The sequence below is a fragment of the Pseudophryne corroboree genome, chromosome 4, assembly GCF_028390025.1.
Source record: "Pseudophryne corroboree isolate aPseCor3 chromosome 4, aPseCor3.hap2, whole genome shotgun sequence".
Classification (NCBI taxonomy): Eukaryota; Metazoa; Chordata; class Amphibia; order Anura; family Myobatrachidae; genus Pseudophryne; species Pseudophryne corroboree.
Window position 1 is genome coordinate 702,333,739 of NC_086447.1, and position 14,635 is coordinate 702,348,373.

A 14,635-nucleotide genomic window follows, 5' to 3' on the forward strand; every position below is an offset into this window, starting at 1 on the left:
CCTGCCACAGCCTAAAACTGTAAAAGCCCACTCCACAAGGAAGGTGGGCTCATCTTGGGCGGCTGCCCGAGGGGTCTCGGCATTACAACTCTGCCGAGCAGCTACGTGGTCGGGGGAGAACACGTTTGTAAAATTTTACAAATTTGATACCCTGGCAAAGGAGGACCTGGAGTTCTCTCATTCGGTGCTGCAGAGTCATCCGCACTCTCCCGCCCGTTTGGGAGCTTTGGTATAATCCCCATGGTCCTTTCAGGAACCCCAGCATCCACTTAGGACGATAGAGAAAATAAGAATTTACTTACCGATAATTCTATTTCTCGGAGTCCGTAGTGGATGCTGGGCGCCCATCCCAAGTGCGGATTATCTGCAATACTTGTACATAGTTATTGTTAACTAATTCGGGTTATTGTTAAGGAGCCATCTTTAAGAGGCCCTTTCTGTTGTCATACTGTTAACTGGGTTTAGATCACAAGTTGTACGGTGTGATTGGTGTGGCTGGTATGAGTCTTACCCGGGATTCAAAATGCCTCCCTTATTGTGTATGCTCGTCCGGGCACAGTACCTAACTGGAGTCTGGAGGAGGGTCATAGGGGGAGGAGCCAGTGCACACCACCTGACCTAGTAAAGCTTTACTTTTTTGTGCCCTGTCTCCTGCGGAGCCGCTATTCCCCATGGTCCTTTCAGGAACCCCAGCATCCACTACGGACTCCGAGAAATAGAATTATCGGTAAGTAAATTCTTATTTTTCCTCTGAAGATATCACATTTGACCCATTTTCAGTAATTGCTTTGGAAGACTGCTGTATTGTCACAGATGGGTTTTACAGGGAGATTATACCAATGTTCAGTCTAAATAGTTGATTAATGGTATGATAATGAGCATTGGAATTAGCAATTATTTAAAATCACTGTATATATATTTACATGGCGGGACGGAACATCCCCTCATCGTTCAGTTCCAAGTAGCTGCAGTAAAACTTGTGATCCATAGTCACATTTCAGATAAAACTGCTCTTCATCATTATCCTAAATGGCTTCAAGACATTGCTTTTTATAGTGCTATTTTTCAAGGCGCACTACTCAAGCAGTGGTCAGGCAGGTATATGTGAATTATGGTTACACATTATTCCAGGGCTCTTGAGTTTGTCATAATGTTATATTTTCTGAACTGACCCTGGGGACCGTCATGTCATTATAAACTATCCTTTTTAGAGCAAATGTGTGTACCAGACACAAGCTGATTAATATTGTTGGGTTCTCTTTTTGCAATTTTATAGGATAAATATGTTCTTTATTAACTAGTTGTCTGCTAAGGCTAAGGATTTACCTTGCAGGAATGTGTGTCCCTGACTGGTACATTTGGGTGTAGTAGGGAGAAACAAACTAGCAGTATTGTGTTTACTCTCATTTCCTTAACCTCTGATATCATAGGTTTGGAGAATTCAAAATTAATAGTTTAATATTACATTTAGTTAAAGTATATGTATGTTTTTTATTTATTTATTTAAAACATTAATATTTCCCTTTCTTCTCCCAAATACCAAAAAAAGTAGCAAAAAATGTTTACTTAAAAATATAAATTATAATCTTCTAAGCTCTGTCCTGTCACGTGCTGCTCCACCTACGGCTATCTCTGTTAAACCGGGTACCCATTAACCGATGTGTGCACCTGGCGATATCGGCAGCGACAGGACCTGGCGGGGTGCCAACATTGTCAAGTGCAATGAAGTTGGGGGGTGCAACATGGTCTTCACTGGCGATATCGCCCGCTGGACCTGCATGTCGCTGACAATGCACGGAAGCGTACATAATCAGCAACATAGTGCATACACACTAGGTGATTTCGTTAATGATGTGTCCGAATCGGGCACATCATCGATGATATCATCTAGTATGCACCTGGCTTCAGAGTGATGAGACAGACCGTAGCCAGAGAGGAGAACCTGCCAAGAATGGGTATGTGTGTAGCTACAGGAGTGGAAGGTGGAGCAGGACAGGGCGGAGAGCAGATCAGCAGACAGAGTACGGGGCGGTGTGGAGTAGCGGTAGACTGTTGCGACCTAGCATATGCTGGGTCATTTTTACTAGTATATACAGTTTATATGTGTTTGTGTGTATATACACATTATGTAGACAAAAGTGATTGGGCACACCTGTGCAAATACAAAATGGTGTGCTCCTGCAGCAGACAAGTGTTTCGGGAAGGTGTAAACGGGTAGAGGGGCACTTATTAGCTTAGAGGTTCTCAAACGCTCAAGACACCCCAATGGTCCAGGTTTTAAGTATATCAACACAGATGTTTAAATGAAATTGACTGAGGTACTGATTAAATCACCTTTGGCCAACCATGAATATACTAAAAACCTGGACCGTTGGGTTGTCTTGATAACCGCGTTTGAGAACCTCTGGATTAGATAATTTGCTGACAAAATGGCTTGCCCGAAGGATATAACTGAGTTTGAAAAGGGGGGGATCATCGTAAGCTGCTCGTTCAGAGGTATGAGTAGCTGTGCGGATGTTAGGAAGGTTCCTAAATCCACTGTGTCTTTTGTCATTAATGCGTGGAAGAAGAACGCAGGAATGCACCTCGCTATGGAAACCCCAAGGACTGGAGAGTGCTAACCAGGGAGCTGCGAAAGAACAGGGGTTGTGCATGCCGATTTGGCAAGAACACTTCGTAGGGAGGCCCATGCACTTGGATATTATGGGCAAGCAGCTGCTCATACACCTCTAATCACAAAGAATGCAGCCCAGCACTTACAATGGTGTAAAGAGCTCAAAAATGTGGAACAATGGCATCGAGTGTTATGGAGTGACGAATCACAATTTATACGATTTAGATCACATGGACGTGTTTGGTTTGGAGATTGCCATGAGAACCTCTGATGCCAGAGTGTACAGTACCTATCATAAAGCATGGAGATGGTGGTGTTATGCTGTGGGTCTGTTTCAGCTGGTTTGGCATGGGTACACTAGTTATAAGAGAAGTATAGAGATGTTCTCAATAACTCTGTGCTCCCTAAATTGTGTCAGTTCTATGGGAATGACAAATGTTTTTATCTGGACAACAATGCCACCTGTCATACTTCCAGAGCAACACTGAACTGGTATACAGAAATTTTGGTAACCCAGATGGACTGGCCAGCTCAGAGTCCAGATTTTAACCCAAGTGAGAACCTCTAGGATGAATTGGAGCAAATGGCGCATTCTGGGCCGACTTGACCTTCTTCAGTGTCACAGTAGGTCACTGTACTTAAGGTGGAATGGCAAAACATACCGCCTCATATTGTCCAGCAATCTGTGGACAGTTTGCTAAGAAGGGTGTCTGCAGTAATCACTGCATGTGGTGGAACGGGATGTAGTTGTCATCCTGACGGTCAGAAGATCAGCGCTGGAACCCCAAATGTAAATACGCTGGGGATGGTTAGAGTTAGTCTGTGGAAGGGTGGTTATGGTTAGGCTGTGTGAATGGAGGGTTAGGGTTAGTTTAGGTGCAGGCACCTGTTGGGAATTTGTCTATCGGGATGCCGGTGTCTGTATTCTGACCACCAGCATCCTCACTGTCTGTATCCCGTACCCAACCTGGTGGACCTATAAAGTACTGACGTCAATAAAATCTTGTTGGTTTATTTGCTATCAGTGTCCAATCGCTAACGTGTGCTGCTGACTGCAATGTCTGGGAAGGAACCTTCTATAGGATATGTTTTGTATGCGAGTATACAGTATATGATTCATATGTGTATGTATTGATGTAGAACTGCGGCTTCTCTACACTGAAATCTGTGAACACTCTAGATGACAAAATAACACGTATCACATGATTACTAAAGTTATGTTTTTGTTTTTTTATCTATTACAGAAATCACTTCCCTGCTTCAGTTGTTTTTTGAAGGCAATTATGAGGGTATTGTGCTTAGCCCATTGGTACAAGAGATCTTTAATAGCCCCAATCTAGAAGAAAATCTTGACTCGTATTTGGAGAGACAGATTGCTGCCTTCCTGGACTCTCCTGCAGAACTAAGCAATGACAGGTAACTTGTCTAACTAAAACTGTTCATGTCGTATGGCATTTGTATCACAATATAGACATCCACAGGTCTACTTCCCCAAAGACTTTATATTGGGGGTGGCCAAATTCAGTGTTCAAGGACACCCAACAGTTCATGTTTTCCAGATCACCTTGTCTTTTTAAATATTTTTTTTAATTGAAGTTTAATATGAGGGTTGTTTGATAACTGTGGTAAAAAACCAAGTAAAACACTTTTCTCATACGTCCTAGAGGATGCTGGGGACTCCAAAAGGACCATGGGGTATAGACGGATCCGCAGGAGCTTGGGCACACTATAAAGACTTAAACTGGGTGTGAACTGGCTCCTCACTCTATGCCCCCCCTCCAGACCTCCGTTAGATTCTGTGCCCAGGAGTGATGGGTCACACACTAGGGGAGCTCTACTGAGTTTCTCTGAAAGACTTTGTTAGGTTTTTTATTTTCAGGGAGACCTGCTGGCTACAGGCTCCCTGCATCGTGGGAGTGAGGGGAGAGAAGCAGGACCTACTTCTTCTTAGTTTAAAGGCTCTGCTTCTCAGGCTACTGGACACCCTTAGCTCCAGAGGGTTCGATCACTTGGTGCGCCTAGCTGCTTGTTCCCGGTGCCGCGCCGTCAATCCCCTCACAGAAGCCTGAAGAAAGAAGCCGGGTGAGTATTGGAAGAAAAGAAGACTTCAGTGACGGCAGAAGACTTCAGTAATGGAGGTAACAGCAGCGGTAGCGCTGCGCTCCATGCTCCCACACACCAATGTGTCTGGCAGCGTGCAGGGCGCTGGGGAAGAGCGCCCTGGGGGCATGTTGCTGAGGGTCAAAAACGCTGGCGGGGGGACATATTTAGGTGCCCGGGCACCGGGTATGTTCACCCCGCCAGTGTGCCGCAGGGGGGAGCAACAGTGGTAGCGCTGCGCTCCCTGCTCTCCCACACACCATCGGCCTGCAGGGTGCAGGGCGCTGGGGGGGAGCGCCCTGGGCAGCATATATAATATGTAGATCGCTGGCGGGGAGACATACTTTGGTGCCCGAACACCAGGTATGTTCACCCCGCCAGTGTGCCGCGAAAGGGAGGGAGCAGCAACGGTAGCGCTGCGCTCCCTGCTCCCACACACACACCATCGGCCTGCAGGGTGCAGGGCGCTGGGGGGAGCGCCCTGGGCAGCATTTAGTGAATGATCCCGGGCGGGGGAACATACCCGGACACCGGGTGTCTTCGCCCCGCCAGGGTACCGCAGCGTACGCGCTGTGCTCCGTGGCTCCCACACACCAGCGGCTTCCGTGGGTGCGGGGTGCAGGGGGGGCGCCCTGGGCTGCGTTTTAGACAAATAGGGGATTACTCCCTATATATATATGTTCCCTAGCTCAGTTAGGTATATATATATTTATTTAATTTGAGCGGGCTTAAGCGCGCCGGGAAGGGGCGGAGCTTAGCCCTCATAGAGGAGTCAGCGCCATTTTCTTCAGATCCCCGCCAGGACTTGCTGGATAGTAAGATGGAGGGGGGGCACAGTGTTTTTAAAGCTATATGGGTGTCATATGGCATTATGGTTGATAATGGACGCATAATCACTCTTATATTACATAAATTCAATGTTTCCCTGTTTGTACCCACTATTGGTTAGTCGACATATGTCGGCAGGTCTGAGGGCTTTGTCACAAGCTGCTGTGGGGATAACTGTCGGCTTCGCCGGCGCATGGTGGTACTTGATTCGGGAAATTAAGTATTAGCAAATTGGTGTTTGTGTGCTTAAAACAGAAAACACGATAGGGGAGATACAGTTGTTGGGGATGCCCTGTCGGCATCAACGGTATTTCCTGGTTAAAAATATTATCAGGCTGTTGTTGCCTTGTACCTGTGTGTGTGTATATGTGTGTGTATATATATATATATATATATATATATATATATATATATATATATATATATATATATATATATACACATACATATATATATACATATATATATATATATATATATATATATATATATATTTATTTATTGGTATATGTGGGGGGAGTGTTATCAAAATTGTATTGGTTTCCTTCCCTCAGACCCCTCGGGGTTCTGGGATTATTTTTTGCACGCTTACTATTCCTTGCTGTCGACATTTACTAAGTTTCTGTCGACCATAACGTTCCTGGTAGATCCACATCGGGGGCATGTCAGTACATGGTCATACACATTCACAACACATTACTGTCACTAGGGACCTGACAGGTGTGGACAATCCACTTGCGTATAGGTTATATCTATATGTGTATATATGTAGATATAGGTTTATATATGCATGGTTAGGATATATGTGTTTTATTGTGTATTACATGATGTATATCCATGAATGCTGAGATAATGGTATTCTTATCATGTGCTGGTCGCTCTGTTGATTAAGCTCTAGGTTGGCCGTGACGAGTTGGTTTCGATCCTCTCATGGAGTCAGAATATTATTCTCTTCACAACGCGGAGAGAAAATTATGACCGTCAACTCCTGGTTGACGCAGAGCCCGGTCGCAAAGGATCATACACAGGCAGCTAAGTGAAATTTTATTTCTATACTTTGACCTTGTTTATTCTGTAGGCACTTGAGGGAGTGTTGTATTAGGGTTAGGCATCCGATAGAATTACCCTACTCAGTGTGGGTAGGCTTGTCTATGTGTATTCTACCTTATAAAATTACAGCAGGTTGCCACGTGACAGCAGGAGGTGTGACCGGAAAAATGCGGAGGATGTCTCCGGCAGATGCTGGAGGGAGGTATACAGCTATTTGGTGTGGCCTCTGTTCAGTCAATCTCGGCGGATTCCGCTGGTAGGTCTAACATCGTGAGTTAGCCTCTGTCACAACGGTTGGTGACGCATTCTTTTGGGGGGATGCAGTGGTTTTAACCGGTTCGATACCGTTCTTTTTTCCTTTTCTGTGCAGACAGTGGAAGGTGAAAAGGTAAGAGTTCTGCAGCCTGGTTAGGTTCGCAGTAGTGGATGTCGTTTTCGGTTTCCTCCACATCCACCACTTGTTGCTAAGTCTATCGGGCTGGTCCCCACTCCGGTGGGCACTCGTCTACTATGTTTCAGTTGGTCCAGGAATAGACTAGGACCTGTGGGTTATTTATAGAATCCAAAGGGGAACATTCTGAATTACGGTTGTTTCCCCTTACTGTTTTTCTAATAGTTCTTGCCGTTCCACTCTGGAAGGGAAGATAGTACGCGACGCCATACAGAGGTGCGTCAGGATCAGGACATTGTCCGGTGGTCCCTGTATAAAGGTGCAAATCGTTCTCTCTGACTGTTCTTCGACACAGGGATTGGCTGTTGTTTCCAACGACACTGATGTTGGAGGTGGTTTTCAGAGTAGATAATGACCGGTTAAAGTTCTGTGTTTTTCCATGTGAAAAGAGGTCTGAAGATCCAGAGTTGGATCGGTTTTACTGGGACATTTCATCAAGGTGTTCCGTTACTTAACCGGTTGGCTGCGGCCGGAGAGGCCTTTGTTGGTGAGAGGCTCTAATGCCAGAGTGGTATTCAAGAGGCCAGTTGTAAATGTGGTCCGGGTCTCACCTGCACATGCACCTGAATATAATCCTAACGGCCAGGACATCGCTCCAGTGGTGTCTGCTCGGTTCTCTTCTAGAGGAATGAAGGTTCGGGTTCCGGGTGTAGATCCTGGTGTCCGTGCATACAGATCTCCGAGACGGAGGAGCAGTACTTGCAAGGGACGTGTTTCCAGGGCATAAGGTCGAGTTGGAAAGCTTGTCTGCTATAAACTTTCTTGGATTTAGAGTTAGTTTCCACAAACGTATTCTTCGTGTTCTGCCCGGGTTAGTTCTGCTAGACGACTGGTCAGCAGTGGCATAAGTAAACCGCTATGGCGGAACAAGGAGCAAAGCGGCAATGGCAGAAGATGCACAGTTTTGCTGTTGGGTGGAGAGTCTGGTAAACGCTATATTAGCAGTCTTCGTTCCGGGGGTGAACGACGGAGAAATAGATTTCCTAGATTTCCTCTGCTGACGCGATCTCCATCCGGGTGAAATACAGTCGTCATCGAGAAGTTTTCACAGACGGGACAAGTCTTTGAGGATTGTCGCAATTGGATATGTTGGCGTCTCGCCTCAATGAGAGGTCTCAGGGATATTGTTCCAGGTCATGGGACGCTCAAGCTATAACAGTGGACAACCTCGTGACACCGTGGGTGTTTTTTAGTCGGTCTAGGTGGCCTCTCCGCTTTAATTTTTTGTTTGAAGGTGATAAACGTGTGATGAACTAAGGTTCAGGTGATCCTCTTGGATCCGGTCTCGCCAAGGAGGGTTGCTATCCAGTTTTTCATGATTTACTCATTGAAGATTCCTGCCCTCTTTCTCTACGTGAGAATCTGTTACAACAAGATCAGGGCGTGTTTCAAGGCTTACCGCGGCTGCGTCTGACGTCGTGGCGGTTGAATGCCATATCCTAAACCGAAAGGGTGTTCCCAGGGAAGTAATTTCCTCAATTCTTCAGGCTAAGAGAGAAGTAACGGCTAAGCTTTACCACTGTAGTGGGCGTGACTATGTGTTTTTGGTGTGTATCCAGGAAGGCTCCTATGGAAGTCTTTCAGCTAGGTCGTTTTTATCCATACTTTACATACCGGTGTGGATGCAGGTTTAAAGTTGGGAGTCTGGCCAAATAATTTCTTTACAAAAATTTCTCTCTTGAAAAGTGGTCATGCTCTTGGCTTTGACATCCACAAGGCGGGTGTCGGAAGTGGTGGTTTTGTCTCACAAGAACCTTGTTTGATCTTTCATGTGGATAGAGAGGAATTGAGAACTCTGTTAATAGTTCTGCAGAGAGTGGTTTCTGGGTTTCGCAGAATTGGGCCTATTTTGATGCCAGTGGTTACTTAGGCATTAGCTGATTCAAATTCTCTCGATGTAGCCAGGGATTTGAATATTTAGGTCGCCAATTTGGCTCAGATTGGATAAACAGGGGCTCTGTTTGTCTGATATGTTCCAAGTATGGTTTGGGTGACGTTATGCAGTCGGTTACACGTTGGATCTGTGATGCTATTTGGCAGGTTCGTTCTACGGCTGGATTGCCGTCACCGAAGTCAGTGGAGGCCCATTTTACTGGGAAGATGGGCTCTTCCTGGGCGGATGCCCGAGGAGTCTCGGCGATTCAACTTTGCCGAGGGGATACTTGGGTGGGTTCACACGCTTTTGCTATGCTATACAAGTTTGAAACCCTGGTTGAGGGGGACCTTTTGTTTGCTCAATCGGTGCTGCAGAGTCACCTTGATAAAGACCCCAGTAGGGGAGGAAACGCGTTGGTGGAGGAGGCATTCCAGTTTTGACACTTTGGGGGAAACCCTGTTGGATTCAGCAGCCAGGACGGTTGTGAGTGGTGTTCCCGGGATTCCCACTTTACCATACGAGCTGTTTTTGAACTGTCTAAACCACAGTTCCACCTTATCTGGTAAACCTCCATTGCATAAATTGACTGGAAGACCTACCTTGTCTAAATAATATGCCATTTGCACAGACCATTGGATTTTAAACATTTTATTTATATGTTGTCTGTAAATTAAATACTGTATTACACTATATTCTCTTTCCCATTTCTTTGTTACATATACAAATGACGGGGATGATCTGATGAGAATTAAGTGAATTATTGAACGAACGGAAGCGCTGGTTAAGTGGTTTTCTCCATTTTTTTTGGTTGGTGCAGCAGAGTCGTTCGCACTCTCCCGCCCGTTCTGGAGCTTTGGTATTGACCCCATAGTCATTTTGGAGTCCCCAGCATCCTCTAGGACATATGAGAAAATAGGATTTTGGTACCTACCGGTAAATCCTTTTCTCTTAGTCCGTAGAGGATGCTGGGCGCCCATCCCAGTGCGTACTGTGTCTGCAGTTATTGTTTTGGTTACACTCTAGTGGTGTTTCTTCTCTGTCAGACTGTTGCTGACGATGTTCAGGCCATGGCATGAGGTGTCTTAGTATTGGTTGTGTTGACACACTGGTTGTGTTAGATATTCTCTCAGCATGTGGCTGTGTCTTTTTCATGCCGTAGGCTGGTTTTCTACTGAATGCCACGTTCTGCGGTATGCTCGTGGTGTGAGCTGGTATGACACTCACCGTGTTTATAAATTCTTTCCTCGAAATGTCCATCTCTCCTGGGCACTGTTTCTAACTGAGGTCTGGAGGAGGGGCATAGAGGGAGGAGCCAGTTCACACCCAGTTTAAGTCTTTATAGTGTGCCCAAGCTCCTGCGGATCCGTCTATACCCCATGGTCCTTTTGGAGTCCCCAGCATTCTCTACGGACTAAGAGAAAAGGATTTACCGGTAGGTACCAAAATCTTTTTTTTTTTTAAATGTTTTAAATACTGTCGAGAAACTGCAAAGTACTCTCTGACGGTGGCGAAGACTTCCTCATTTCTTGAGAATTTCTTCCCACAGAGCCAGATTTTCAAATTTGGAAACAGGAAGATGTCGCACGGGGCCAAATCCGGAGAATAGGGTGGATGGGGAAACAATTCAAAGCCCAATTCATGTAATTTTGCCATTGTGACGGTTGACTTGCCAATCATGACGTTTTTGCTTTTTTAAGCTTTTCTTACAAACTGTACAATAATGTTGCAAAGTCCTCTGCTGTTATTGTCTTACCCTTTTGCAAGTAGTCTATTAGGATAATTCCTTGGGAATCCCAAAAAACTGTGGCCATCACCTTTCCAGCCGACAAAACAGTCTTCACCTTCTTTGGCGCACTTTCATCAGGCACTGTTTTAACTGCATCTTTGAATCATAAGTGTTTCGCCCCCATTCACAAATCGACAAAAAGAAATCTTTGCGTATTGCACTTATTCATATGTAAACACTGGGGGTCATTCCGACCCGATCGCTGCAGTTTGTCGCAGCGCAGCGATTGGGTCGGCGCATGGCAGCTTTCGATACCTAGCGATAGCCTCTGAGACAGAGGCGGTCGCTAGGCCGGAGTCCGTTTAGAGGGAGCGGTCCATCCAACACAGGCGTGGCTGGACCGTTGGAGGGCGGGCCGCGGTGCTGCGGCCAGCGGGAGCGACGAGCAATGTCTGAGTTTACGATCGTAGCTGTGCTAAATTTAGCACAGCTACGATCAACTCGGAATGACCCCCACTGTGTTGAAACATCCTTTTGCATGTATTTTTGATCGTCCATCAGCAATCACGGCACCTATTGTGCACACAACTTTTTCATGTGCAATTTCTCGTATGTCCTAGTGGATACTGGGGTCTTGTACTTTAGTACCATGGGGTATAGATCGGGTCCACTGGAGCCTGACACTTTAAAACTTTTAGTATTTGTGTGCTGGCTCCTCCCCTGTATGCCACTCCTACCAGACTCCGTTTAGTAAAATGTGACCAAGGAGCCGGGTGCACTTCTCTGGCGCTCCAGAGATTTTTTCTTAAAATTTAATTTAGTTTTTATTTTCAGGTAGCTCTGCTTAGCAGACAGACTACCTGCTTTGTGGGACCTAGAGGGGGGGCCCGAACCAAACTTCTGAGGGTTAATGGTTCGTAATCCCAGCTGACAGGACACTAAGCTCCTGAGTTTGTGTGCCCAGGACAGCAGCTAGCTGCCACCCTCTAACAGATGCCGAAGGCTAGGAGCGGTGAGTGTTACACCGGGACCCCGGTTAGCGGATTCCCGGTGCAGTTTGGTGGCATGTCACGCAGCGGTCACGGGCCTGGGGCTGCGGTGCCCGCTGCGAACGTAACTGGCTCAGGGCTATTAGCCCAGCAGTGCTCACTGTCATCTAAGGCTTTGTGTAGACTGTAGAAGACATTTCCGAGGTGTTTTACACTTGTTGCCAGTATAATTTTGTGAGAGGCGGGGCTTCCCGGAGCGGGACCAGCGGCAGGAAGGCGCCATTTCCTGCTGCTGCGGGTCATCAAGGCTGCATGCACGCTGCTCCTCCAGGACCCACGCTGTTACAGGCGGTTTAAACTGGTACCAGGGGGTCATAGTCAGGGGGGAGCACGCCAGTGGTAGCACCGCTGCACTGAGATTGCATACACTTATTTTCACACATTGTGCTGCTGTGTTCTGTGTGCTGGGTCCGCTCCTCAGTGTCACTCCAAGGGCTCTCTAGGGTCTGTGTGGGGTGTTGGACAAGAGGGTTGCGCTGTGGTTTTCCTGCATAATGTCTGTGGACATGGTTATGTGTGCTGCTTGTAATTCTACCGTGTCTTCAGCGGGGTCACTCATGTGTGAGCAGTGTTCCTTATCTCCTCAAGGGCCCAGCTCACGGGCACCTGACTGGTTAGATAGTTTTAAGAGCATGATTCAAAATGTAAATTCTGAACTAGCTAAAGCTAAAACAGAGAGACAGGTGTTTAAATACTCCATTGATTATGTGATTAAAGCAGCAGATTCCAGGAAGGTTTCCCAGCCCCCTCTAGTGGCTTCCCATAAACGCTCACTGCCACAGGTTTTCCAGTCTGATTCTGACTCTGATAAGCCAGGTATGGATGATGATGATGATATGGATGAGGACAGCTCTCTGTCCCCTGGGGTGGAGGCTCTCATTTTTGCTTTAAGGGAGGTCCTCCACATACCGAATCAGGAGGCGGAACTAGATGAGGAGTTATACTTTAATGTTAGACCCAGGAGTTCAGCTACCTTTCCGGTGTCTAAAGAGTTAAACTCCCTGGTCTGGGAGGCCTGGTTAAACTCTAATAAAAAAATTTAAGATTCCTCAGAGGTTTTTATCTACTTTTACCCTTCCAGGTGAGGATAGGAAGGTCTGGGAAAAAACCCCATCGGTCGATACATCTGTATCCAGACTATCGAAGTACTACCTGTCCTCAGGGCTGTATCCCTGAAGGAGCCAGCTGACCATAAAATTGAGACAACGTTCAAGGCAATTTATTCGCCAGCAGACGCAGCACAGCACCCCACAATAGTTTGTGGGTGGATTTCCAGGGCTGTGTTAAAGTGGTCTGATAATGTTATTGGTGGTTTAGATTCTCTACCCCGGGATGAGGTCGTTACTCTGTTGCAACATATACAGGATGCTGCAAATTTTATGAGCGAGGCTGTTAAGGAGTTGTGTAAGATAAATGGCTGCACTAGTTCTATGGCTGTCTCAACACGCAGAGCTCTGTGGTTACGTCAATGGGAGGCAGATGCTGATTCCAAAAAGGGTGTAGAAAATCTTCCCTTTACCGATGATGCCTTGTTTGGAGACAAATTAAATAAGTGGATCTCCCAAGCAACGGCGGGTAAGTCTGACTATCTGCCGTCTGCTGCGCCACCGGCTAGACATTTTTACACCGGACCCTCCTTGCAGTTCTTTCATGTGGTAAGGTTCAGAGGCAGGGGCCGAGGGGTCTCCATCACTTCCAGAGGATCTCATGGTAAGTCCCGTAAACCTGTACCTGCCATCTCCCTGGACCAGACCACCGGATCCCCTGCCACTAAGCGTGACGGTTGGCCCCAGCAGCAATGCGACTTTCAGGTAGTTGTTCACCTTCAACACTTCGCCCACGTGTGGGTGGAGTCCTGACGGGATACTTGGGTGAGGGAACTCGTTTCCACGTATACCAGCTGGAATTTCAAACACTCCGTCCTCTCTCAGGTTTTTCAAGTCGGGCTTACCAGCTTTACTCGCAGCAAAAGTTTCCTTACAAGGGGCTATTCAAAAATTTTTGCAGACGAGTGGTAGTTCCTGTACCTCCTCCGTTACACGACAGGGGTTTTTACTCCAGTCTTTTGTTGTCGTTCCCAAGCCAGATGGTTCAGTCCACCCCATCTTGAATCTGAAGTCTCTCAACTTGTATCTGCAGGTGTTCAAATTCAAGATGGAGTCTCTGAGGGTGGTGGTTTCCGCTCTGGAGGAGGGGGAGTTCCTGGTGTATCTGGATGTCAAGGAGGCTTACCTACACATTCCCATGTGGCCCCCTCATCAGGCTTACCTCAGGTTCGCCGTCTTGGACGTCCATTTCCAGTTTCAGGCCTTACCCTTTGGATTATCCACAGCTGCGAGGGTCTTCACCAAGGTCATGGCGGAGATGATGCTTCAGCTGTGCATGATGGGAATGAACATAGTCCGCTATTTGGATGATCTCCTAATAAAGGCTGTGTCCAAGCAGCGTCTTCTGCACAGCATTGATCTGACTACTCGCTCACTCATGGATCATGGGTGGATCCTAAATTTTCAGAAATCTCACCTGGAACTGACCCAATGTCTTCAGTTCCTTGAAATGATACTCGATACGGTATCCCACAAGGTGTTTCTCCCGATGGACAAGGCCTTGACTATCCAGGCTATGGTCCGCTCGGTACTCAGTCCTCGCAGGGTGTCTATACATCTTTGCATCAAATTACTGGGTAAGATGGTGGCTGCTTACGAGAAAATCCAATACAGCAGGTTTCATGCCTGACCGTTTCAGCTGGATCTGCTGGACAAATGGTCGAGTTCTCACCTGCATATGCATCAGGAAGTGACCATATCTCCGAAAGCCCGGATTTCTCTATTATGGTGGCTTCAAATTCCTCACCTGGTAGAGGGCAGAAGTTTCAATATCCACTTGTGGATTCTACTGACAACCGATATCAGCCTCCGGGGTTTAGGAGCGGTGACCCAAG

At 46.7% G+C, this 14,635-nt stretch overlaps 1 protein-coding gene across 2 annotated transcripts in view; it reads left to right on the forward strand.

The window, feature by feature from the left end:
* The window catches only part of TTC27 (tetratricopeptide repeat domain 27), an 880,123-nt gene that overhangs the window by 80,346 nt on the left and 785,142 nt on the right, over positions 1-14,635 (forward strand). For both annotated transcript variants that reach the window (XM_063917959.1, XM_063917958.1), the window contains one exon: positions 3,859-4,030. In XM_063917959.1, the coding sequence (XP_063774029.1) occupies positions 3,859-4,030 (172 nt within the window). The remainder of the gene's footprint in view (positions 1-3,858; positions 4,031-14,635) is intronic.